Raw genomic sequence first — 27,952 nt, 5'->3', positions numbered from 1 at the left:
TGTCACTACACACGCATTTGCACTGCAGGCGTGGCAGGGGGGGGAAAGGAGGCGGTGGGTGGTGAAACAACTCTCGTTACCGTTTTGTGTCATCGTTTCACACCACTGTTTCACGTCACCGATTCGCGACACCATTTCTTGTCACTGCTTCTCGTTACCGTTTTTCATCACCGTTTCGTGTCACCACTTCGCATCACCGTTTCATGTCACCGTCTCACGTCACCGCTTCGCACCACTGCTTCGCGTCTCCGTTTCGGCCATCCTCGCCAGGATGATTGAATTGTCTCGGGCGTGCCGCTGACCCGTTACACCAAAGTGGCAGCATCCCACGAGGTATTATTACTCACGCTTTCCCATTCTGAGACGTCTGCAAGTTGCAGGGTGGGTCCTCGTTCACTGATGAATCTCGGAATGCTCAAGCTGTTAGCGCTAATTTTATTTAGAGAGGCATAGTGCCACTGTTTTTAACGACATTGTTACTCACGGCAGAGAACCGTGGTGACACGACCGCACTCTATGATAGCTGGTGCCAAACTGTGCCACACGTGCTCCCGCGTGGCCCTGTTGGAGCCTCGGTATCGATGAAGTTATTTTATTTAAGTTTTCATTCCGGTTTTGTTTTGATGATATACACGTACGTCATCGGAACGGAATCGGGGAAAAAACCGAAACCGATGACGTACATCGCGTAACGTTATCGGTACCAGAAAGGGTTTAAAGCTCAACAGTGGAGTCTTTTTATCATTCAGGTGGCCACGCACCAGTGTGAGCCTCAACGCAGTCATACTCTGTTTTAAACCAAACCGCCTGCGACGCTTTGCGCGAATCTCTGTGCCACGGCTACCTTCGCTCGTTTTTACCCTTCGAGTATTTTTCGTCGAAAAATCATAGTCGCGTCCAATGGCGACGTGACAGACGTTCCATTCGAACGTCCACTCTGGCAATGCTGTGGACCGTTTGAATTGGCTGCCCTCTGATAAAAGAGTGCCGAGCCGTGCTCCCGCGGCACTAATTTAAGGGCCCTCCACTAAGTAATTGTGGATGTAATATTGATGGCCTCTTTAGCCAATAGGCATCACTGTGGGGCCAGCCTCTTGAGGGGAACGCTGCTGCGAGATATTTACGGTCGCTAAGTGAGAGCAGGGAGAGCGGTCCTTGCCATTGTCCCATTAAGGGCCAAGCATTTGACATTTAATTTAATTTTAGTTTTACCAGGTAAGGCCCACTGAGCTATGTAGCTGTTTTTCAGAAGTAGCCTCGCTATCACAAATGAAAACTCAACGAAGTGGCTTATCGTGTGGAAATTTATAGCGATATGTTGAATCCCTCGCCTAGTATGTTTGCGCGTCTCTCTCCGCATGGTTGCATGGAGTTTTTTCCGGATCTTCTGGGTTTTTTCCCTCCACGTTTAGAATCAACATCACGCGTTCAGAGTATTTGGCTACTATATATTTCCACACGATAAGCTAAACAAACCCAGAGGCATCCAGTGGACCCTGTTCTCTCAGTTGGAAGATCTATAGACTTCTTTGACGACCTCGCAGTTCTCTCATTCAATCACTCCCACCTGCTGCAGGAGAAAACTGACAGATTGGTTAACTCTGCCAAACAGACATACCTCAACATCAACACCTCCAAAACCCCAAGTGATGTACATCAATACGTCCCCCCCCCCACACCTATCATTGTAAATGGTGACTCACTTAAGTTTGTGGATGATTTCACATCGTATCTGGGCATCATTAGCAAAGACAACGGGGTCTCCAAAGACATCAAGGGAAAGCTGGGAAAAGCGCAGGGTGCATTTACCCAACTCCGTCCCATCTCGAGGTCGAAACAGTACAGCCTCAAGACCAAGATCCCGCTGTATAACATCAACATTACATCGGTGATGTTGTATGACTCGGAGAGTTGGCATGTTGTCAAAACTGACACGAAGAGGATGGGGTCCTTCCATAACAGATGCCTCCGGGGAATCCGCTGCATTTTCTGACCAAACAAAATCCACAACACCGACCTGTACAAGAAGACCGGTTGTCCGAATATATCGCACGAAAGACATCGAGATGGCTCGGACACGTTCTCAGATTGGACCAGGGACCGTATACTAAAAATTGCCCTAACATGGACACCGCCGGGCAAAAGGAAACCTGGGAGAGCCAAGACCCCACCTGGCGCGAGTCCGTGAAGGACGAGCGGCGATTGACCTCCCTTGGGGCGAGGCTCAACACGTTGCCAAGTACAGGAACAAGTGGAGGGAACTCATTGTGGCTTTATGTCCCATAGGGGATGAATATACATGTCCACGCGATAAGGCACGTCGTTGCGCTTTAATCTGTGGCCAGGTCGCTTCTGAAAAATAGATACATAGCTCAAATATCTTGTCTACAGCCCTGCAGAGCCAGTGGTGGAAATTCCACAATTCTAAGGCGGGGGGGGGGGGGGGCGAGTCTATCCACAAGGATAACCACCAAGGGGAACTCAATCATGATAACAACCACAGAGGGAAGATGGGCTGAGCCAAACCCCAAACCAGGGTGTGACCTCACAACCATAATATTGCGAGCCACTGGCTCCAACGCTGAGCCACCCCAGCCAGAGCGTTATATTTTTTTATCACAGTTGCTGAGAACAGGCCCGAAAGTCCCATAATGCCGAGTGGTCATCAACAAACAGCCCTCTTAAAGGTGGAATAGATGAGAGTTGATGCATGTATTGAAGGGAGCAAGGTTTGTTGTATGAAATTGGGAAGAGAGACGATGGGAGAGACACATTCCAAGGTAGAGTGGTGCGAGGGAAGAAACACAAAGTGAAATAGTGTGACCTGCAGTATGGTGAGTGAGTGTTGTGACCTGCAGTATGGTGAGTGAGTGTTGTGACCTGCGGTGTGGTGAGTGAGTGTTGTGACCTGCAGTATGGTGAGTGAGTGTTGTGACCTGCAGTATGGTGAGTGAGTGTTGTGACCTGCAGTATGGTGAGTGAGTGTTGTGACCTACAGTGTGGTGAGTGAGTGTTGTGACCTGCAGTATGGTGAGTGTTGTGATCTGCGGTGTGGTGAGTGAGTGTTGTGACCTGCAGTATGGTGAGTGAGTGTTGTGACCTGCGGTGTGGTGAGTGAGTGTTGTGACCTGCAGTGTGGTGAGTGTTGTGATCTGCAGTGTGGTGAGTGAGTGTTGTGACCTGTGGTGTGGTGAGTGTTGTGACCTGCAGTGTGGTGAGTGAGTGTTGTGACCTGTGCTGTGGTGAGTGAGTGTTGTGACCTGCGGTGTGTTGAGTGAGTGTTGTGACTTGCAGTGTGGTGAGTGTTGTGACCTGCAGTGTGGTGAGTGAGTGTTGTGACCTGTGCTGTGGTGAGTGAGTGTTGTGACCTGCAGTGTGGTGAGTGAGTGTTGTGACCTACAGTGTGGTGAGTGAGTGTTGTGACCTGTGGTGTGGTGAGTGAGTGTTGTGACCTGTGGTGTGGTGAGTGTTGTGACCTGCGGTGTGGTGAGTGAGTGTTGTGACCTGTGGTGAGTGAGTGTTGTGACCTGCAGTATGGTGAGTGAGTGTTGTGACCTGCAGTGTGGTGAGTGAGTGTTGTGACCTGCGATGTGGTGAGTGTTGTGACCTGCGGTGTGGTGAGTGAGTGTTGTGACCTGCAGTCTGGTGAGTGAGTGTTGTGACCTGTGGTGAGTGTTGTGACCTGTGGTGTGGTGAGTGTTGTGACCTGCGGTGTGGTGAGTGAGTGTTGTGACCTGTGGTGAGTGAGTGTTGTGACCTGTGGTGTGGTGAGTGAGTGTTGTGACCTGCGGTGTGGTGTGTGAGTGTTGTGACCTGCAGTGTGGTGAGTGAGTGTTGTGACCTGTGGTGTGGTGAGTGAGTGTTGTGACCTGCGGTGTGGTGAGTGTTGTGACCTGCGGTGTGGTGAGTGAGTGTTGTGACCTGCAGTCTGGTGAGTGAGTGTTGTGACCTGTGCTGTGGTGAGTGAGTGTTGTGACCTGCAGTATGGTGAGTGAGTGTTGTGACCTGCAGTATGGTGAGTGAGTGTTGTGACCTGTGCTGTGGTGAGTGAGTGTTGTGACCTGCAGTATGGTGAGTGAGTGTTGTGACCTGCAGTGTGGTGAGTGAGTGTTGTGACCTGTGCTGTGGTGAGTGAGTGTTGTGACCTGCAGTATGGTGAGTGAGTGTTGTGACCTGCAGTGTGGTGAGTGTTGTGACCTGCAGTGTGGTGAGTGAGTGTTGTGACCTGCAGTGTGGTGAGTGAGTGTTGTGACCTGTGGTGTGGTGAGTGAGTGTTGTGACCTGAAGCGGTTCTGGGCCTCCCCTAGGTCGACTCAGCCTCAAATGAGTACCTGGCGCGGTGTGTAAATATCGCCACTGGGGAGACAAAGGCAGTCGGGCGTGGTACTGGCCACCCACTCCCTCGTGTGCCGTGCCGGCCTTCATAGGTGCTCGCGAACAGCACTTGCCCCAACACTCTGTTAAGGCTCCACGGGGGATCTTTGTCTTTGTTGTTGTGACCTGCAGCGTGGTGATTGAACACAGTCCAATAGGCCGAGTTCTCCAAATGGGACGAGCTGTTATTTATTTATTTGTACGCATTACGTAAGGGTGCGAGGTGGGTGGATGTGAGATCCCAGCACTGCCCGCACGGCGTGGGAAGCGGGTGGTTTGTAAATGGGCTGCTGCTGCTGCGGCTGCGGCTACTTGTGCTGCTGTCCGCGGCGCGAGCACGTGAGCCCGCTCGATTGTGCAGAATCGATAGGGACTGCGGGGGTGGGTGGGGGGGGCACTGGAGGTGCTTCCCACGCCCGGGGAGAAGGGACGCCGCGTGAGCCCAGTGCCACGCCGCACAGAACCTTGCCCCCTGCAATCATACGCAATCGAAATCATAATCGTCGCCACCATGATTCATCCGTCGTCGATCATGATCAATCCACTGCTCGATGATGGCGTCCCCAAGCCGCCGCCACAACCACCACCATGATCTTGCGATGATCCAGTCGGGGGCTGGGATCCTGCAGCTTCGGAGCCGCGTGCGTTGTGAAATAATGTGTGTATGTGTATATGCACGTGCGTTGTGAAATAATGTGTCTATGTATGTATTCACGTGCGTTGCGAAATAATGTGTCTGTGTATGTATTCACGTGCGTTGTGAAATAATGTGTCTATGTATGTATTCACGTGCGTTGTGAAATAATGTGTCTATGTATGTATTCACGTGCGTTGTGAAATAATGTGTCTATGTATGTATTCACGTGCGTTGTGAAATAATGTGTCTATGTATGTATTCACGTGCGTTGTGAAATAATGTGTCTATGTATGTATTCATGTGCGTTGTGAAATAATGTGTCTATGTATGTATTCACGTGCGTTGCGAAATAATCTGTCTATGTATGTATTCATGTGCGTTGTGAAATAATGTGTCTATGTATGTATTCACGTGCGTTGCGAAATAATGTGTCTATGTATGTATTCACGTACGTTGTGAAATAATGTGTCTATGTATGTATTCACGTGCGTTGTGAAATAATGTGTCTATGTATGTATTCACGTGCGTTGCGGATCTTTAAATATTCAGCTTTGTACCGTATTAGAAGCAAATGGCTCTCCTTATTGTTTTTGTTGTCGACCCCTGATCCAGCCCCTGCGTGTCTCCCCTGTGGACGCCCTCTCGGACGCGCATTCCATTCCTCGGCTTTCACTCCGATGTTACAATTATTTTTACCATGATAATTATTAATGACCACCGTCCATCTGCCGTCCCTTCCAGCCGTGACGCGTCCTCCTCGAGCGCACGTATCTCCTACCCACCGGGCCCGTGTTTCTCAAATGCGCGTAAAAAACGCAGCGCACGAACGCCTCCGCCGATGCGATTGGGGCACGCACGCACGCACGAGAGATGCGATTGGGGCGCGCACGCACGAGAGTTGCGATTGGGGCACGCACGAGAGATGCGATTGGGGCACGCACGCACGAGAGATGCGATTGGGGCACGCACGCACGAGAGATGCGATTGGGGCACGCACGAGAGATGCGATTGGGGCACGCACGAGAGATGCGATTGGGGCACGCACGCACGAGAGATGCGATTGGGGCACGCACGCACGAGAGATGCGATTGGGGCACGCACGCACGAGAGATGCGATTGGGGCACGCACGCACGAGAGATGCGATTGGGGCACGCACGCACGAGAGATGCGATTGGGGCACGCACGCACGAGAGATGCGATTGGGGCACGCACGCACGCACGAGAGATGCGATTGGGGCACGCACGCACGAGAGATGCGATTGGGGCACGCACGCACGAGAGATGCGATTGGGGCACGCACGAGAGATGCGATTGTCTGCGGGCAGGAGCCCGACGCCTGACGTCACAGCCTCTTGCCATTACCGTGCATCGACTCTCGATTGGGAGCTCATTTATTCTCTTCTATCGATCCGCCCTCCCTCTTTAGATGGACCCCGCCCGCCGTATCCCTGATTCATGGAACACCCCCCCCCCTGCTCTACACAGGATGTGATTCAGTGTCATTAAGGTCTCTCTTTTTTCCCCTTCCCGATCAGAAGAAACATAAAATTGCTCAGTTATCGGCAATTATCTTCGTTTTTTGCGCTTTTTTTGGCTTCTGCTCATACGGCCCTTTTAAATACGGGAGATGTAATATATTTACGCAGTGCAAACGCAACCAAAAAAACACCTCCGAAACCCTCTCTCTCACAGCGCGGCGTGTGTACACAGCGCGCGTGGTGTGCCGTCGGCAAGATTCTCTCTCTCCTCGTTCCCCACCGCGTCCCCGCATCTCGCCCCGCTCGCCTTCGTGAGCCTCGCGCCCTCTGGAGGAGCAGCAGCAAGGAGGAGGGAGGAGCTGCACCAAGGCCCCCGAGCTGTATTTGCATTAAATCTCGACTTAAAGCTGTCGTGACTGCAGGAAGTCATATTCTTTGAGTCTTTCGGTCAAGTCACGTTGATAGGTTCAAATTAATACAAATAATAAATATATGAAATAAACAAACAAAAAAACTACGACGTTTCGATCACAACCCAAGCGGTCATCATAAGAAAAAAAACCGTCGTAGTTTTTTTTTTATTATTTTACTTTGAACCTATCTACGTGACCTTACCGAAAGACCCAAAGAGTAAAATGTGTTTGCGTTGTCACGCGTTTCCCACCTCGGACCGGCTGCCCAGCAACTCGGGAGGAGGGGAGGGGAAGGGGAGAGGGCGTGGATTGATACATCATCGGTACACAACCACTTATATGCTTAGGCATACCGACAGTCTCTACATAACAGGCAACGTTTGAGGCAATGGTCCTTCTTCGCAGCAGAGACTCTTTGGCATTTTATGGGAAGCGATATTGGCGAATATCGGGTTTGGGTTGTGCTGGCGTGCACGCCACTGGAAGCACGGTCGCCACCACGTGGTGAGAGATGGAGAGGCGCACAAACTCCAAATCTACAGCCGCAGGCGTCGTCAGTGGCGGCATTATTGGGAGCATCACAGTCGATTGTCAGGTCTCTTGTGGTTGGCTACAGTGTGGGTACTCGCACGGGATGTCGAGCCGGCGTGGCAGAATAGGCCAAATACCCTCCCGTAGGGCCTCTCTCGTGGGGAGGCTCTTCCACCAGCAGAGCCGGGTGGACGGCGGCTGCCTCGGGCGCCCTGCGGGGGGCGATCCGAGGCCGCTCCGCAGTTTGGATGCAGGAACAATCGTGCGGCCTCTACCAGCGGGGAAGGCTTGGGTGGTGCACCCAGTGTTGTGGCCCCAAAGTCCCTCTCAAAGTTTTCTTTACAAACACTCTTTCACCGGTTCAGGCCCATTGAGCTATATAGCTCTTTTTCAGAAGCGACCTGGCTATCACAAATGATAGCGCAACAAAGTGGCTTATCGCGTGTTTCTAATCCACGCGACCACGGGGAGAACATGCAAGCTCCAAATATACAGCAAGCGTCAGGGTCGGGATCGAACCGACGACCTCCTGTATACCAGGCGAGGTAGTTAACAACTTGCAATGCAACACACTATTATAAACATTAATTACACTCATAACTAGTTACCTCGGGGGGGGGGGGGAGAGAAAAATAGTTAATTCAATTGCTTCCAACTGGTTAATTAAAGGGCATTTATCCAAATAACGGCAGCATGTGGCTCACGCCATCCACGGGGCTGTCGCGAGCCGGCTGATGGAGGCCCTGCGCCGCCCACGCTTACCTCGGCGTGTTTGGAGGTGGCGTCAAACACTACAACTCTCAAACATTTGTTGTTGTTGTTGTAGTACCAGGTGACGGACTGCTGAGCTATTCGCTCTTTTTCAGAAGCGACCTGGCAATCGCCAATGATAGCCCAACTTATGGGATTATGATCAGGTGGAAAGGTACAGCAGCCGAATACTCTTAAACACGTGATGTTGATTATACATGTGGAGGGAAAACCGGAGGACCCGGAGAAAAATAAACCGTGGGGAGAGAGACGCGCAAACTGCAGATATAGAGCAGGCGTCAAGGTCGGGATGGAGCTCACTGCCTTCTAAATACCGGGCGAGGTAGTGAATCATCTCGCCACCATGGCGCATGTACTCGCTCTCTCTTTCCCCGTGGTGGTCGCGTGGATTTATTTTTCTCTGGTTCCTCCGGCTTCCCCCTCCATATTTAACACCATGCATTTAGATTATTTTGCTGCGATAACTTTCCAACATGATGAGCCATTTCGTTGAGCTATCATTTGTGGCCAGGTTGTTTTTTTTTTAATTAGCCTTATCCGGTAAGATAAAAATACAACACACCGGTGGGGCTGTACTAGTAACGAATTTGCATGTTCTGTTTAGCGACAAACCTTACTCATTGGCTATGTTGGTTGGTGGCAAGTTTAACGAGACATTTATATTTACGTGATGCAACCCAAAAAAACATAATATAAAAATAGTTGAGTTTTACTTGTACATATATTTTAAATTAATTTGGTTATCTTTCCTATACTTTGTACTCCTATCGTGGTTTAGTAGTGTTTGTTTTTGTAACACTCTGACCTTGCCCCTACTGGACATGGGAAAAAGAGCTTTATAGCTTATCGGATTTCTCCAGTATAAGTACACATTCTGATTCTCACGTAGAGATCCATAGAGACTCATAGAGACATGCAGAGACCCATATAGACATACAGATACATATAGAGACCCATAGAGACTCATAGAGACTCATAGAGATACAGAGAGACCCATAGAGACTCATAGAGATACAGAGAGACTCATATAGACATACAGAGACCCATATAGACATACAGAGACATATAGAGACACAGAGAGACCCATAGGGACCCATATGGACCCATAGAGACTCATAGAGATACAGAGAGACCCATAGAGACTCATAGAGACTCATAGAGATACAGAGAGACCCATAGGGACCCATATGGACCCATAGAGACTCATAGAGACCCATAGAGACTCATAGAGATACAGAGAGACTCATAGAGATACAGAGAGACCCATAGAGACTCATAGAGACCCATAGAGACTCATAGAGACTCATAGAGATACAGAGAGACCCATAGAGACTCATAGAGACTCATAGAGAGACCCATAGAGACTCATAGAGACACAGAGAGACCCATAGAGACTCATAGAGACTCATAGAGATACAGAGAGACCCATAGAGACCCATAGAGACTCATAGAGACCCATAGAGACTCATAGAGATACAGAGAGACCCATAGAGACTCATAGAGATACAGAAAGACCCATAGAGACTCATAGAGACTCATAGAGACACAGAGAGACCCATAGAGACTCATAGAGATACAGAGAGACCCATAGAGACTCATAGAGATACAGAGAGACCCATAGAGACTCAGAAGCCAACTTTTTATTTCGTCCCACCAGCACCGAGGGGCGACTCCCTTTGGCCCTTCTGCTGAGAGACATTTCATAACAACAACAACTTCCCGCATTGCCCTCCTCGTGTCTGTGCGCGCCGCGGTAAACAATCGCGAGGGCTCTGCGAGGTAATCTGATGCTTGGCACAACGGCGGGGGTGGGGGCCTGGGGGGGGGCTGGGGGGGGGCTGGGGGGGGGCCTGGGGGGGAGTCGTACTGGCAGCAGGTCCCAATGGACGGGACTCACCCCCGCCTCGTCTCCCCCCCCGCCTCGTCTCCCCCCCCCCGCCTCGTCTCCCTCCTCCCCCCCGCCTCCCCCCCCCCGCCTCGTCTCCCTCCCCCGGACCCCTCGCTCGCTCACCACATTCCCTGGCGCTCTCTCTCTCTGTCTCTCTCCACGCGCGTGGCTGTACGTTGTTACGTAGCTACAACTACGTGGCTGTACATTGTTACATAGCTACAACTACGTGGCTGTACATTGTTACGTAGCTACAACTACGTAGCTGTACGTTGTTACGTAGCTACAACTACGTGGATGTACGTTGTTACGTAGCTACAACTACGTGGCTGTACATTGTTACGTAGGCTGTACATTGTTGCGTGGGATTGAGCCCCGTGCGAGCGTGAGAATCCGCGGCATTGTAATCCCTCCCTGCGGTGTCTCTGGCTCGGGCCGCGCTGCCGAGCGTTCCCTCTTTCTCACTCCACACGCGCTCCAGCAGGGCAACTTCAGGAGCTGACGTGAACTCTTGAATTACTAAAAGATGCCTTGCGAATCGCCTGTGGGATTCTCCTCCTCCTCCGACGCCGCCTCCTCAAATTGGTGACAATATTTCCCACACGTTTAGTGAATTTATAGTTTCTTGCTGCTTTGTGTTCCATTCCCTCGCAGAAATGAGGCATGAATTCATTGAAATGCCGTGACATTTGAAATGCGTTCGCACAATAAACTCTCAGATATAAAAAAAAAACCGTCCCGCATTCCTGATGGCGGTTGTTCCGACAGAGCCTTTCTGTGACTCGGTCTACGAAATGCGGAGTAAATGCTTACCCTGTCTCGCCACGAAAAGCTCCAATCGACATCAGGGCAACTGTGCACGGGCCTAAGCCGTGGGTTGCACGCTAGGGTGGCGACGAGTCTGTCCAGGGCACGGAGGGAGGGAGCGCCTTCCGCGTGAACTCTGCATTGCAAATCCAACCGTGGGCACGCAGAGTGAACCGCGGTTCTCTGGACGACGAGAGCGCGAGCGTGATTTCGGGATGTCACCCGAGTGTTACGCACGATGTCTGACGTTTCACTGCAGGAGCTAGGAGCTCTTTCAGGAACTAGGCTTCGAGACAGATTACGTATGCATGTTGAACTTATTTCGCACCGGACATAGCCAACCGTGCTAATCAGAGGTGCGGGTTACGATCACTGCAGTATTTAGTTTTGCTATTTTTAAATAAATGATGGCTCAAAGAAGTTGCTTATCACGTGGACATTTATAGCAGCCACATACTCTAAATGCATGGTTGATTCTGAATTGTAGGGAAAACCCAGAGGACCCAGAGAAAAATCCACACGACCACGGGGAGGACACGCCAACTCCGAATATACAGGCGTCAGGGTCGGGATTGAACCCACGTGACCTCCTGCATACCAGGCGAGGTCGTTAACATCTCATCGCCGCCGTGACGATGATGAGAGAGAGAGAGACATGCAAACTCCTAACATACATTGGCACGGTCGGGATCAAACCCACATGACCTCCTGCATACCAGGCGAGGTCGTTATCATCTCATCGCCACCGTGACGCCCAATCTTCGAGAAAGTGCAACGTAAAGATCCAAGGTGACGGCTCCGGCACGCCCTTAAGAAACGTGGCCTCGTATTCTTGGTTCTTTCGGTAAAGTCACGATGAAGGGAAACAATAACATAATAAAAAAATATAAAAATATAAAACAATAAAATTCTCACGACGTTTCGACTGCAACACAATCAATTATCATCAGGTGAAAACCACACCTGATGATGATTGCTTGTGTTGCAGTCGAAACGTCGTGAGAATTGTATTGTTTTATATTTTTATTATTATTATTTGATTGTTTCCTTTCTACGTGACTTTACCGAAAGAACCAAGAATATGAATCCCTGCAGTCACGAAAGCTTTAAATCAAAACGTGGCCTCGTTGACAGAAAACAAACGGAGCAAAAACTGAAGAGTGAAGCATGCGGAGACGGGCGCTTGGAACTACATCGAGAAAAAAAAAAGAGGAACACGTGGACTCGAGAACACACGCAGGCTCATGACATCGTTCAGACGGAGTGCCGCGTCACTTTATTTAGCATGTGTATCTTGAACTTCTTTCGCACATTACGTAGCCAACCGTGATAATAGGAGGTGCAGGGGAAGGACAAAAACTCAACACAAAAATCAGTTTTAAAGAAATTAGCTTTTCATCTAGATTTAAAAGCGCTTTAGCTCCAGTGGCTTCCTAGTATGGAAGGAAGAGCGTTCCAGACGGCCGCAGAAGTGCATCTGAATGCGCCCGATGCGGTGACCGTCTTTTTTCGATGGCGAACAAAGACGCGCGATCGCACTTTGCTCAGTCGGCGTCCAGCCACTGAGGTCGTGAAGAGTTTCTTCTCTAATTCCCGTTGCTTTTCGTCCCCTGTGCCGTTCCCGTTCCGCTGTAAATGTGCGCTGACACCTACTTTATTGATTGCGATATTGGCACGTAAAATAAAGGTTGATTGATTGACTGTCGGCTGCGTAAAAAAACATCAACGTGTTGGTAAGCTGCCGTGGTCTCACGACTCGCACACTGAACTTGAAATCCAGAGGTCGCCTTTCGGTTTGGTCTCCCAGCGTGACGGTTGAAATAATCTGGAAGTTTCTTAAATCTCCCCACCTCTGTATGTACGTATGTTGAACTTATTTTGCACCAGACGTAGCAAACCGTGCTAATCGGAGCTACGGGGGTAGGACACAAACTAAACCTCTATCCACTCGCTCAGCAGTATAACGATACAATTAAAACTGTAGAGAATGTGGATGTTTCACTCGGCTAGACGGGACGATACACAATGGGGAGATGGAGCGATGCAATTAGCTCGAGCAGATGCTCGGTGAATTTGTTGCATCCCAAAACTGATAGATGGCAATGGTTTGGGGAGGCTTTCATCCAGCAGTGGGTTGATCATGGCTGTTGACGGTGGTCGTGGTGATGATGATGATTAAGAACGTGCCAGATTGCGTTCATGAAAGTGTTTAACCGCTGCATACAGTGGGCTGTGATTTATGGATCAGAAACGGGGTCAGTGGCGAAGGGAATGGCACAGGAACGGTGCGACACACACACACACACGTGCACACGCGCGCGTGGGAAGATGGACGCTCTAAATTATTCTTGGAGACAGCTTCCGCTGTCCCGCAGGACACAATTTACACATCACACGGTGACACAAGCTACGCGCTCTTTTTGCACGATAAAAAAAAAATCCCAGTTTTCACATTCGCTGGCACAATCATAATAATTTTTTACATTTGCTAATAATAGTAGTAATAATTTAGAGGTTTGTAACGTGCACGGTTTTTCTGTGAACTCTCGAAGAGAGAATTCATGCTGCACGAACACAGGAAGCCACAGACAAAGGGGGGAAGGAAACAGCCAGAACGGGCGGCCAACAATTGCCCAAGCTCTATGGTCCTACATTGGTGAAACTCAATCTGATATTTAGCCATCTCGGTAAATGAGTGCTTTGCACGACACGTGCGCGTGCGTAGAGCGCCGCGTGCGTGGAGCGCCGCGTGCGTGGAGCGCCGCGTGCGTGGAGCGCCGCGTGCGTGGAGCGCCGCGTGCGTGGAGCGCCGCGTGCGTGGAGCGCCGCGTGCGTAGGGCGCCGCGTGCGTAGGGCGCCGCGTGCGTGGAGCGCCGCGTGCGTAGGGCGCCGCGTGCGTAGGGCGCCGCGTGCGTAGGGCGCCGCGTGCGTGGAGCGCCGCGTGCGTAGGGCGCCGCGTGCGTAGGGCGCCGCGTGCGTAGGGCGCCGCGTGCGTGGAGCGCCGCGTGCGTGGAGCGCCGCGTGCGTAGGGCGCCGCGTGCGTAGGGCGCCGCGTGCGTGGAGCGCCGCGTGCGTAGGGCGCCGCGTGTGTGGAGCGCCGCGTGCGTGGAGCGCCGCGTGCGTGGAGCGCCGCGTGCGTGGAGCGCCGCGTGCGTGGAGCGCCGCGTGCGTGTGCCCTCCGCAGCCGGGGCGAGCGTCGGGCTCTACTCGTCCGCTTTGCACGTCCATTCCCGTCCGTACGGACCAGGATATACGCAAGGCCTGTTCTCTCTTTCGCGCTGCGTGTTGTAACTTTTATCACGCGAATTGGATACAACGCGATGAATGCATTGGAGGAACGCATATTTTGTAATGCGGACGTGATTTGGATATAACACGATTGAGCGAACGGAACTACGTCGCAGCGCGAGGAGGCACAAGCGGTCATGCGGCTGCCTCGGCGTGGCGTCGCACGAGTCGGGATGCTGCTGGATGCTTCTAGATGCTACCCACGTGCCTCTGCACGCATCTCACGTGTCATTGCGGACTGTGCTTTACCCTATAGTGTATATTATTTATTATAACGCGATTTTTCCATCACGCAGTGTTCTTCAGAAACGCAGCAACTACTACCGCGTTATAGGATAACAGACTGTTTTGTTGAACATCTTTCACGCGATACGTAGCCATGTAGCGTCGAATCGGAGGGTCTGAGACAGGCGTCTCGGCTGCTGCAGCGAGCGGCTCCCGGTCGTGGCATTCGACACGGCGCAGGAAGGGACTTGGCACCCAGCACGAGTGGCCTGAAACACGCAAGTTGTAAAGCTTGCAGAGGCGAAGGTGCAGCCCTGCAATTGCCAACTCTCAGGCCACTGTCGGCGGGAGGGGCCTCGACGGGAGGGAGCGGCCCGATCGCTGGCGCTACCCACGGCTGGTTCAGCGCCATCGCCCTCGCTGAGAGCTTATTATAGTGCGAAAATATCTCAACGGAAATCTCTCCTTGTGTTGATTGTAATGCAGTGGGGGTAAAAAAAACATGTGACTAAAAGAGTTAAATTAATATTTTGACGTGAATATAATTTGTATTAAGTAATTAGGATTTCGACGTGAATAGTGTAATCCAGTTCCATCTTTAACATAAACGCTATTTCTTTTTGCAGACTGTATTAATTACCTAATAGTTTAATCAATTTATCTTTTTCATAGTCTCATATCGGGATGCTGTGATGCTCAGCACACTGCACAGTTTAATTCTATCTCCCGGCACGACTGTTACAACGACGATGCAAGCTCCTTAAATCTCCACACTTTAGTCCACTCAGTAGAATGGATGAGTCCACCACAGTCAATCGGCCGGTCGGGTGTGGTGGGATAAAGTGTGGGTACTCCCTCCTCTTCCATGAATTCTGGCCTAGCTATGAAGAGTAGGCCAATTACCCTATAGAGGAGGCTCCGGAGAGGTCCATCGAGCGTCGAGTGAAGACCCTTCCACAAGTGATTTTTTGTTATTTTCCTTGAACATATATACGTGACTTTACCGAAAGACCCAAAGAATACCCTTCCACAAGTGGTGATGTGAGGAGGAAATTGCAGGGCTGCACTTTTACCCATTTCATACTTTATCTCTACTCGGGACAAATATTTGTGCATACGGCAGCGAGCGGTAGCTGCCCTGTCACCCACACGCACGTCTCCGGCGATGGAAACACATTCACAATCGCGCGCTCGTATCGTTGCCTGCACCAGGGGTCGGCAACCAAAATAACAACAGGAGCCATTTTTTGGTCGAATTCGATAACCCAAAAAAAACCGTCAGTGTTTTAAGAGCCGCAATGCACGCGGTGAACACGAGATGGTGGGTGAACACGAGATGGTGGGTGCTTAATAAATGACGCCACGAAGCAGTCCTTAACGAGCCGCCGCATGTGGCTCCGGAGCGGCAGGTTTGCCGACCCCCTGGACTAGACTGAGATTAGGAAGCCACTGGAGCTAAATCATCCAGATTTAAAACTCATTCCTTTAGAACTGCTTTACGTGTTTAGTTTTGTTGTCCTTCCCCATGCACCTCCGATTAGTGCGGTTGGCTGCGTACTGTGCAAAAGAAGTTCAACGTACACGGCCAGCACACTGGACTTGCAATTCAGAGGTCGCCGGTTCATTCTGACCTTCCTGCACACGAGTTGAAATGCGAAAGAAGTTCGCCATGCAAACGCACGTCGACGGACAGGGGAGCGAAACCGCTGCAAAGCGCGAGCCACTGCACGCGGATGACGCTGTCCATGGTTGCCTGCCTGCAATATTTCCGACGTGTGAAACGAGCGTGAGAACTAACCCAGCGTCGCTAGGGGCTGCCTAACCTTGAGTTGTATTCCGAAGGGGCTCCCAATGAAGGCAAAGGTGCAGCCCTGAAATTGAACTACTTCTAACTACTATTTATTTTACCAGGCAAGGCCTACTGAGCTATTTATCTCTTTTTCAGAAGCCACCTGGTCACAAATGAAAGCTGAACAAAGTGGCTTATCACGTGTAAATTTATTGCAGCCAAATGCTCTAAGCGCACGTTGATTCTCAATGTGGAGGGGAAAACCGGAGGACCCGGAGAAAAATCCATGCGACCACGGGGAGAACATACAAACTCCAAATATACAGGCGTCAGGGTCTGGATTGAGCCCACGACTTCCTGCAAACCAGGTGAGGGAGGTAACATTTCACCACGGTGGCAAGACGTTCGCGACACTGCTGGCAGAAGGGCCTCCATTGGATTGAGCTCTCGAGAGGCCCCATGGAGGGTATTTGTGCCTAGAAGTTTTTGTAACAGGCGGGAGTCCCCACACTTTATCCCGCCCTAAGCGAGCTATTGGCCAAACAATTGTGGTTGACCCATTTCTAATTTTCCGTGTCGACGGAGGCGAGGGGAAATTTAGAAAGTTGCCGAGCGTTTCCAACTGTCAACTGGGGAGATGGAACCGGCGACGTCTGGGTTGCGAGTCCAGTGTGCTGACCGCTAACACGAGGGCAGCGTCCCAATTGCGTGACCAGAATCGCAATCTTAATTTAGACTGCAGGAGGCATCCGATGAGCTGTGAAGCTCTTTTTCACCGATATCCAGTATGAGCGGGTCAGCAAGTTACAGCAAAAAACGATAGGAGTGCAAAATAGAGAAAATGGTTTGCAAGTTTAAGTTTGACTCAGACAGTCGTGAAAATGGCGCCCGTGTTCGTGCGGCAGGAATTGATTTGCACCGAGATCTGGGAGCGGTATTGCCGTGGTGATATTCTGGTCCAGGGGGTCGGCAAACCTGGGGCTCCGGAGCCGCATGCGGCGGCTCGTTAAGGACCGCTTCGTGGCGTCATTTATTAAGCACCCACCATCTCGTTTTTTACATGATACTGCAAGGTTTTGAGAACAGACCGAGGCTGAGTGAGAAACAAGTCCCGGTTTTGTCTGCAGTGCCAAAGGTGGTGACCCCAATCGACACTTCTTCCCTTCGTCTTCTTACCGTATGGCTGCTGATGGAGATGCAGCGCAACAACTACAATCTCACATCCAGGTGGTCAAGCCCAGATAAACGCGTCAGGAGAAGCGGAGTAGTGTAGAATCATCGCTGTGATGTCTCTTTCGAGTTTGTGGATCGGGCCATTGCGTCGTTATACGTTGTACAGCCTGTTATGGATGATCACTACAGTCGCACACTGCTACCGGAGAGTTTAAAATGTTCTATTCGTGCATCAGGTATCCGCATCTCCTTCTATGGTTTGTGCAGTGGATGCGGTTTGGGGTAAACCATGAGCTTAGTACAATTACACGTGCTTAATTTACATGGTTGACACCAGCAGCTCGCCTTCATTTGAAACGTGTCTCCGTGCTCAGACAGCACGGGCCAGCACTCATTTTCATCACTGCCTTGAGCCAATAGTAGGAATTCCACAGTTGCATGGCAGCGAGCAGTCCCTCTGTAGCACGACCGTTGCTGAAGTTGACAAAGTGCCAATGAAAAACGATTCACAGCTGGTCACCCTGAGAGACCGCAATGGTGAGAATCATAACCATGGTACTTTTGTGTAAGCAACAATTCTTCCAGTAATTTGGTGTGATTGGGTATTCGTGCCATTCTCATAGCAGCTGCTATGTTCCACAGACACAGCCTGCATTGGTTTGCAATACAGGCGTAAACCCAATTGATAAATATGGAGAGATTTTTTTTATGATCTGGAAAATTAAGAACTTGATGGATCATTGTGAAATTTACCTAGAATACAGTTTTAGACTGCCTTTCCAATCCACTCCGCCTTTTGTTGGCTGGAATTTGCAATGTGCTCAGATTATCTCTTAATATGCTGACCGAGGTGATTTACGTAACCCTTCCATGGACGTCCAACTACTGCTGATATTATTGAAAATCGTCCGTAGTAGCATATTCACTTTTACACATGGGAGAAATCACGCAGCATCTCTCTTTCAAAGTTCAAAAGTTTATATAGCTCTCCAATGCATCTTTGGTTATGAACCGCGTGTTTGGCATACATTCAAGTCCCGCAGAAGGCCTCCTCAGTGCGCGAAGCGAAACGTCGGATATCGTGCCGAACAACACGCGGTGCAACCCGAATACACACGGGAGAGCGCTGCTTTCTTTGGTCTTCGTTTTGTCATCAGTGCGACTGCATGGAGGTTGTCTTCTCTTGTCCAGGCATGGAAGGGATCACGCTTATGTATTTCAACCATCGCCGATCTTTAACATCAGAAACGTCTTTGCCGAGAGGACATGAACCCGAGCGTGCGTTGCGAGGATGTTAAGAGTTGGGTTGCTGGATCATGCGCTGATGCAAGCATGTTGTGCTTGAGGCATTCTGTGCGTTGAGCAACCAAGTTGTCTGTAAGAGGCAAGGACATAACGTAGATTGCTGATCATCTGTATACAATTTGAGTATTCCTGTGCGTGTGGTTCATTTTCTTGGCATGATAATTTCCTGCTGCAATTTACCAGACAGTGGAACGCAGCACATCCGACTCGCCGGAGACTGAGCTATGGGCGGATATGTGAAAACATCAAACATGTGAAAACGTCAAACATGTGAACATGCGTTTAAAAATCAGTCACATCATCGTGTACAAATACTGCACTGGTTAAACGGCCAGGGCGCGATGCGTGATGGTTGGATGTGTGACGTGCGGCATTGGCCTAACATCTCGAGCAAAGCTGTCCCGAAGAGGAGTGAATGGTTATTGAGGATAAATATTGATAACAGACTTTACGGATGACAGAATGTGCCCAATGGAGCTTGGCGTGAAGCAGTTCGCCCGCAGAGCACTTGGCCTGATCTGGGCTCGTCTGTCAGGCCTCCGTGTGTCACTCGCGATTTGACGTCACGGACGTTTGCGTGTGCTTATTGAAGACAGTTTCTATGAAAGAGGAGACGTTACATTCAATTACCGCCCTTAATAACACCTGGTAACACTAATAAGCGCTGTTTACAGGTGTCGCATATCGCCATACATACCACCACCACACCACAAAAGTCAAAAGACAAATATCCCCCATATAGCCTTAAAAAAATGTTGGGGCAAGTGCTGTTAGCGAGTACCTATGAAGGCCAGGACAGTACACAAGGGGGTTGGTGGCCAACACCACGCCCGGCCGCCTTTGTCTCCCTAGTGACAATCATTACACATCACACCAGGTACTCATTTGAGGCTGAGTCGACATAGGGGAGGCCCAGGACTGGCTCAGATGATCGCCACCAGTGTTGGCCATCAGCGGGAATCGAACTCGGGTCGGTGGATTTTTCGCTCAGAATACTGACTGCTACACTACCGATCCCCACAACCACATTCCCAGCCACCGCACACGACCAGACAGCACCGCCACACCCCACCAAACGTGACCGCACACCGTCACATTATCATGAGGACAGAATACGGCGAGATGGATGACGAGGCTGCCACGATGATTCCCGGGACAGTGTTACGGGGCTGTTCCCGCTGAAACGAAGCCACTGTTCTCTTGGCCAGGAACTTGACGCGTGCTTCCACAAGCGCAGCGTGGTGCATGCTGAGCAACATTAATTGATCAGCAGAGAGTCTGCTGTGAATCATTCCCCGTCGTGACCATAGACTCTCCACCAATCCCTTCGTTAACAAAAAAACCGGGCAAAGGCGCAGCCCTAGAATTGCTCGCTTGTGACCCCTCCCAGCGGAAGGGGCCTCTGCGAGAGGGAGCTCTAAAGAAGCCTTTGAGAGGGTATTTGGCCTACTCTTCCGCACCACCAAGGCCTCTTGGAAACGGTGGGAGTACTCACACTTGATGCCACTACTCGCAACCTGCCAGTCGACTGTGGTTTAACCACAGATGCTCTTCTGTGGTCGTCTGGAACGCCCTTCCTTCCGATTTTAGGAAGCCACTGGCGCTGTGCACTTTTAAATCTTAATTGAAAACTCTTTCGATCTGCTTTTGTGTTTTTGTTTGTTGTCCTTCCCCGAAACCTCCGATTAGCACGGTTGGTGATGTACGGTGCGAAAGAAGTTCAACACACACGCGCGTTCATTCACACCGGTGGGTGGAGAGAGGCAGCGGAGAGGGAATTTAAGAAGCTGGCCCCCATTGTTTCGAACGACGCGCCGGGAGGTGGAATAGAACCGGGCAGTTGCGGATTGCAGGTCCAGCGAGCTGACCATTAGACCGCTGTGCCAGTGTCTCCTTTGTCGGGGCATGACCACGTGCTCCGCGGTCTGATCGTCGCACCGCCTCTTATGGTAGAGACAGTGGCGCCCCGCGCGCTCCACATAACGGGCAGTTTTAAACGCGCCATTTGCGATATCCGCAGCTGCACTCCAGCCAGATTCCCCAGCAAAAACGACAACTCTTTATTGTCGGATGAGCACAGCACAGCAGAGAGCGATGCCGACGACGGCGGGGTCTATCCAAGAGGGGCTCGGCAAGCACGGGGGAGACTGCTGGCGCTGTACGCACGCACGCGTGTGTGTGTGTACGTTGAACTTATTTCGCACCGTACGTAGCCAAGATTGTTAATTGGCGGTGCGGGGGGGAAGGACGACATATCGGCGCTCGCCCCCCCGCCCCCTTGTTGGATCCTCGCCCCGGCACGACGCGCGCGGTGCCCCGCTAGAGGCTATGGCATACACACGGCGCAGTCGTCGCGACGCCGGGAACGCGGTGCCTGGCCAGCCGTACAAATATTCCTCCTCCGTCCGTCGCTCGGCGACAATTTACCACTGCGGACGCTGGCACGGTGGTGGTGTAGATGCGCTTGGCACACCGGGGCTTGCGACGCTCAAAGGTGGCTGGTTCGATTGATTCTTCCGGCGCGGCGGTTGAAGCAACGGGGTGAGTTTACTTGAATCTCCGCTCCGCCGAGCAGCGTAATTGGGTTCACCGCAGTCAGTCAATTGGCAGAACCCGTGTGGTGGGGTAGAATGTGGGTACTCCCACCTCTTACAAGATGTTTTGCCAGGGTGGAAGTGTGTGTCAGCCAATATACGCTCCTTGCCCTTCTGCCACCAGCGGTGCGAGCAAACACATTCAGGGCTGCACCTTTATCTTTGCATGCACGTACATATGTATGTTGAGCTTCTTTCGCACCGTACGTAGCCAACCATGCTAGTCGGAGGCTAGAAGGGGCGATGGAGTGGCAGGCAAGGAATGAAATGTCGCGTGTTTAGAGGAGGTGCTGTGTGGAATATTGAGAGGGTGGCTTGGAAGGCCTTGGTCAGTCCAGCTGTCCGGCAAAATCCTCGTTAACGTGGAGCGTCGCGTCGCTAACAAGAGCGGTCTCGGCTGAGCCGCGGTGAGTGACAGCTGGTGACGGGGCATGCTGTCCCGCTCTCTCTCCTCTCCCGTTCTCTCTCTCTTTCCCACTCTCTCTATCTGGCGCTCTCTCACGCTCTCTCTCCCGCTCTCTCTCCTGCTCTCTCTCACCTGTTCTCTCTCCTTTTTTTACGATCAGAGGAAACAAGAAGATGCTCGGTGTAGTCGGCACTTTGCTTCGTTCATCATTTAGTTTTTGAATGCTTTGCTTTATGTAACCCCCCCCCCTTTTTAAATAAAAGATTTAACAAAAGATTTCTCGCTCTGCTCTCCTTAACCCTTCCCTCTCTCTACCCCCCTCTCTACCCCCCCCCCCCTCTCTCTCTACCCCCTCTCTTCCTACTCCATGTCGCTCTCGCTCTCTCTCGCTCACTGTCTCACTTTTTTTAAGTACGACAAGTGCTGCATCTGTACACAGCCCTTCTCACAGTTAAACGGCCTCCGACGGGTAGCTCAGATCTGCATGCAGAGCTCTCCATCATCTGCCACCGAGCACACGGCCTCCTCCAGTGCCCACTGCTCCTTGAAGGCCGGCACGGCGTGGGTCAGCCGCGCATGGCGGAACTCCAGCCACACCCTGACTCTGACCAGAGCATGGAAGATGCCCAGGCTGCTGGCCGGACGTTTCCCCTCCAGGGTCACCTTCCTCGCCCTGTATACGGCGAGCTTGTTGGGGTCCGTCGCCCTTCGGGTATCCAAAGATGAGGACCGTCGGGGAGAAGTGGAGGCTGAAGCTTAGGAGGATGTTTCTCAGGACCTTGAACAGCGAGTCCAGGCTCTTGCACTCCACGTATTGGTGCGCCACCGTCTCCACTTTACCGCAGAACCGGCACTCCGGGGACGTGTCGGTGTTCTCTCTCTCTCCCACTCTGTCTCTCCCACTCTCTCTCCCGCTCTCTCTCTCTCTCCACGCTCACCGAGGTCACAGAATTCACATGACGCTTTCAGCATCGTAATCTTGATTCAGGCTGGAGGAATCCGAGGGCTGTGGAGCTCTTTTTTTCACAGATGCCCAGTAGGATATGTGTGAAATGGTGCGGGGGAAGCGAAACGCAAAATAAAATCGAAAGGGTGGTGCCCCTGTAGAGGTGTGAGCGTCAGTGCCATCTGCTGCTGTTTTACTTGGTCCAAATGTCTAAAGGCAGCAGCAAGAGCAGCAGCATACCACTTTAAAGTGACCCAGTGAACCTGCACTCAATGAGTTACTGAGTGTAATGGGTTAAACTGAGTCGCAGACATAGACTTTGGAGGCAACACATTTATTCAGTTCCAACACTCGGGGTAACTTCCCCTTAACAGAATAACAACCTAAGGTGGTGACCACCCGGCTAACTACACTAGCTACCACTTACTGTTACTACAGACCCAGGACTAGAACATCCGCCGGGGTCCACGTGCTGGAAGACTTGTTGAACGGAGATCATAGACGAAGGGTTTGTTCCAGGATGAACAACCTTGGGCCCTCTCGGGACCCAGCTTATATTCTCTGTGTGCGTAGCCGGCTCCGCCCTTGGCCACGTCCATCTTCCAGAATCCTGGGGAAGGATCTGGGTCCCAATCACGTGACTCCCCTAGCCCCCTCTTGGAGCCCCTCTGTCAACTTAACCGGTCAGGTGTCCTCCAGGGTCAACCAGAGTGCCATGGTCTCACACAACCTTATCCTTAGGTCGGCACCCACACACCATGTCCTGTAGGGCCGGCACTGAACTTACAGCCTGGTGCCATCCAGTGCTATTATCCAGCACACACCGTGCCCTTCTAGAGCTGGTACGAAACCCACAACATGGTGGCATCCAGCGATGTCATAACACATGCAAATGCCATGAACTGCACTCTTGTTGGCAGCCTCAAAATAAAATGTTTAAGATGAATCCTCATGACTGTGCCGTGCGGAGCGGTTTGGCGTCGGCGCGAGATCTGCGGAGGCAGTGGGTCGCACGCACGCGGGGTGGCGAACGTCGGGGTAGGGAATGTCGTGGTGGTGACCGTGTTGGGGTGGCGAGCGTCGGGGTGGGCAGAACGTCAGGGTGGTGAACGTGTCGGGGTGGCGAGGGTAAAAAGAACTATTATAATATTTTGCTACTGGCAAAGGAGGTTCCAATGGTGTAAATGCTTACCCCGAGCTCTCATACTCTGATGGTGCATTGTCTTTGAGTTGTGCGCTTTTTGGCGTCATCTGGTCCAACACCATGTGAGACTAGGCTCTAAGGAAAGCGGTCTCGGGTGTGGACCAATCAATTTCAAGGATAGTGCATACGTTATGTTTTTTATTTGCATTCCGACCGCAGGTATTGTAGTCAATGCAAACATGACTCCTTGTAAAAAAAGGTGTTAGTTTTGTTGCCAGATAAAAGGGTAAAAAAACAATTATCATTAACAGTATTATTATGCCTTGTGGAATGCTTTGATGTCGTCTGCCGGCTGAGTCGCCCTTGACAAAGAGCTTCTTGGCTCTACGGGCTTTATTCAGTGGGAAATGAGCTTCCGGCTGTTCGAAGTGTCTCAACACGACGCTCGGACTGCGTCTCTGTGAACGTTAGCCACCCCGCGGCGTAATTCCAAGAAGGGGGTTGGCGATTGTGAGCCGGCGTTACGCTCCACATTTTTCCAGACTTAAAAATAACTCCTTAAATTACTTTTATGAGGTGATGCATAGCTGCAATCTTGCCCACTCGCCCCCCCCCCCCCCCCCCAAGCAGGAAAAACATTTGGTAGCACCCCACCTGAAAAATAAGTTTAATGCAGAGAGTGGGCAAAGGTAACCATTGTTATCCGTGCAAACAACACTTGTGCCCATGCAGTGCTTTATTTGCCACAGTGGCTCGATGTTAACTACCTCGCTAGGTATACAGGAGGTTATGGGTTCGATCCCGAGCCTGACGCCTGTATATGTGGAGTTTGTTATGTCTCTCTCCCCGTCTCCCCGTGGTCTCCAGGTCCTCCGGGTTTTCCCCTCGACATTTAAAATCAACATCACGCGTTTAGAGTATTTGGCTGTTATATATTACCACACGATAAGCCACTTCGTTGAACTATCATTTGTGGACAGGTGGCTTCTGAAAAAGAGCTGCATAGCTCAGGGTACTAACCATGACACCAAAGCAGCTTCCCAAGATGTTGATATATATTTTTTAATGCACAGATTTAAAACGTTCTTCCTCGGGCCTCGTCTATTAACCTGCGAGTGTGTGTTCTCTAATGCGCGTGTTCCCCTTTCTGTCTCTCGATGAAATTCCGAGTATGCAGCCTTCTGCTTAGCTCTGGTTAAATCACTCCAGGTGTGATGCGAGAGTGTCGCTCAGCACGTGTGCTACCGCCACGTTCATAGCGCTGTCGCGCGACGGACCCGGTCACACGAGTTCAATTCGCGCTCACGGCCAACGTCAGTGACGATTATCTGAACTGGTGCTGGGCCTCCCCTAGCACCGATTCGGCCTTAAATGAGGACCTGGTGCAGTGTGTAAACATCGCCACTTGGAAGACAGAGGCGGCTGGAAGTGGTGCTGGCGTCGCGTGCCATGTCAGCCTTCATAGGTTCTTGCTAACAGCATTTGCCCCAACAGTCTGTTCAGGCTAGACAGGGGATCTTTGTCACCGCTTGCTACACGTAAGTCACTACTGTGTGCACGGCAGCATTACGCTTGTACACCCAGGATGCCTCACTGAGTCTCAAGACACTTATTCAGGAGGGTCCTGCCAGGTTCTTGCACTAGGATGCAATGTTGCAGTCTAATCCCAATTGAGTACTTTCCAGGTAATTTGGCAGCATTTGGATGTCTGGCTAATACAAAATTTTTTTGTGAACTAAGGGAGTAGATTCGAGAACCCGCAGGGAGCCCGTGCAGAGCAGGGGGGTAGAGAACTCCACGCAGCAAGGGGCACCGAGTCGGGAGTCGAACCTGGTCACCTCTCGGTGCGAGAGGGCAAAGAGCGTCCGCCGCCCTCTCCCCGCTCATGGCGAACGTGTGGCTGGCGTCATGTCGTCGGGTGGCGCAGGGAGGAGCGGCGACGTGGGGAGGGGACGCCAGGTGGTGGCGCGCGCAGGTGACACAGTGATCCTGGGCTGTGACGTGAGCCACGGCGGACTGGGGAGGCCTCCTCCATACGTCATCGAGTGGTACAAGAACGAGATCCCCTTCCCGCTGCTCATCCAGTTCGGGTCGTACCCCCCGCGCATCGACCCCGCGTACGCAGGTACCGCCACCTCGACCACTTGCACACTCACGCACACAACGTTTGCCCCCCCCGCCCTCTCTGCCCCGCTCCGGCGTCTGATAAACGGTTCTGTAAACTTTTGAAATTGTGCCGCGATCAGTCGAAAGTTAATCTACCTGAGCCGACTCGCGCGACCGGTGGAATTTATTGTTCAACGTCGATTTGTGTTTGCGCGATATTTCCGATGTCTCACCTGACGCGGTTGTTTGTGCCCTGATTTCTCTTCGATTCGTTGACGTACTTGAATTCTTCTACTTTTTTGTTTTGGTTTCGTCATTTTGATGGGCCAGGAAGACTCTTGCAAGACCTCTCATCGTGGCCTCTTGAGGGAGCTCTCACCTGGTCACACAGAATGTACTCGGATATGTTCCTCGCCATCGCTTGAAGTCGATCCAAGCTATTTTGGACACATGCTCGTAATCTTCAACGATGCGAGTTCAACCCCCGATGAAGCTCGGAGAGCTGAATGAAGTGCAAAATAACTCACAGACACCGCCTTGTTGTGAACGACCCAACGCAGAAGATCCCTGGGTTTGATCTTCCAAGAAGCTCATGGTCCACCCTAAACCGCATCCATTGCACAAACCATGGCAGTAGATGCAGATACCTGATGCACAAATGGAAAATGTAAAACTCTCCAGTAGCAGTGAGCGACTGTGGTGGTCATCAAGAACAGACCTTACAGCGTCTAATGATGCAACGACCGATCCACAAATATAAAAGAGACATCACAGGGATACACTCCGGCACTCCTGACGCGGTTGTCTAGCTTGACCACCTGAATGTGAGATTGTAGTTATTGCTCTGCATGAACTTGAAACGTGACCCCCCCCCCCCCGCCCCCCTTTGTGGATGGCAGAGACACTCTGGGCGTGGATTCTGTGCCACTGCGCTCGGCATCACGGCCGTGGTGCACATCTCTCTGGCGTGCATCCTGATCGTACCGCGTGTCGTTCAGCGTGATGTCCGACGTTTCACTCGATGAGCTGGGAGCTTCTTCAGCAACTCATTTAAGAAGCGACACTCTCTCTCCCCCACCACCCCCTGACCCCTTCTGTTCCTTTACTTTTTTCCTCTTCCCTCGCATTCCCTTCCCCATGTAAGAACCCACAGCCCCTGTGTGAGTGGGGGTAGTGAGCCCATCTCCTTCCCCTTCCCAGAACCCACGAGCACTGAGTTTGGACTTCGGTCGTCTGCGGAATTTCCCCCCCCCACCCCCCTCCATTATTACGGTCCATGGCTTTTACGGGGCTCTTGTCAAATAATAATAATATACATTTAAAAAAATCTCCAATCTCTACCTACCTGGAATACTCGATGTATATATACCTGATAAAGCAAACAGCTCCATGGTGGAGATGGAGCGGTGAAATCAGGCCACGTGCCGGAGAAAGATTGATTGTCGCACCGCATGACCATGAGAGATGGTGACGACCTGGGGGGGGGGGGGGGGGATGCCTTTAATCCAGCAGTCGATTGATCATGGCTGACGACGATGACACACCGTGTGCGTGCTGTCCTCATGTAGCGTGGCTTAGACGCTGCAATTCTGCCTCGGTGTACTCCGAGTGTCGTCTCTGCAAATCGGGATGCACGCGCCATTTGTCATTCGCTGCTCAAGAGAGCTGCATTGTGGGAAAAATTCCAACATTGCTTTTCTGGCCCCTCCATCCTCCCACCCACGCATCACACCCACCACGACCTTCTTGGCCAAATCACATCCTGAGTGCCTTCCCCATGGCAATCGATGCTGAACTTGGCGGGGTTTGCCGCTCCTCTGCACGCCAGAAGTCTCCTCCATCATTCTGTCGGTGGGGTCCAACTCCACGACCTGTGCGGTCACACGGCAACGTTTCTCCCGCCTCAAAACCCCCGCGCCCCTCTCCGCTATCTCCGCGACGTGCACGCCGCCACTCGTGAGAAAGGGAGGGAGGAGCGCTCTTCTCCCGCGTCTCCTCACGGGCGCACTGCCGGAGGCTCGCCCGCTTTCGCGAGGGCTTGGTGGCACCGTGCCAACGCGCGATGCTTACCCGATA

The 27,952-nt window shown here is 51.6% G+C and overlaps 1 protein-coding gene across 2 annotated transcripts in view; it reads left to right on the top strand.

The window, feature by feature from the left end:
- The window catches only part of IGSF9B (immunoglobulin superfamily member 9B), a 164,239-nt gene that overhangs the window by 55,559 nt on the left and 80,728 nt on the right, over positions 1 to 27,952 (top strand). For both annotated transcript variants that reach the window (XM_032964378.2, XM_032964377.2), the window contains exon 2: positions 25,698 to 25,895. In XM_032964378.2, the coding sequence (XP_032820269.1) occupies positions 25,698 to 25,895 (198 nt within the window). The remainder of the gene's footprint in view (positions 1 to 25,697; positions 25,896 to 27,952) is intronic.

The sequence above is a fragment of the Petromyzon marinus genome, chromosome 32 (genome assembly GCF_048934315.1).
Source record: "Petromyzon marinus isolate PM22_M1 ecotype Great Lakes invasive population chromosome 32, UKy_Petmar_22M1.pri1.0, whole genome shotgun sequence".
In the NCBI taxonomy this organism is placed as follows: Eukaryota; Metazoa; Chordata; class Hyperoartia; order Petromyzontiformes; family Petromyzontidae; genus Petromyzon; species Petromyzon marinus.
Note: the sequence above shows the minus strand (reverse complement) of the source record. Positions and strands in the feature narration are given on the sequence as shown.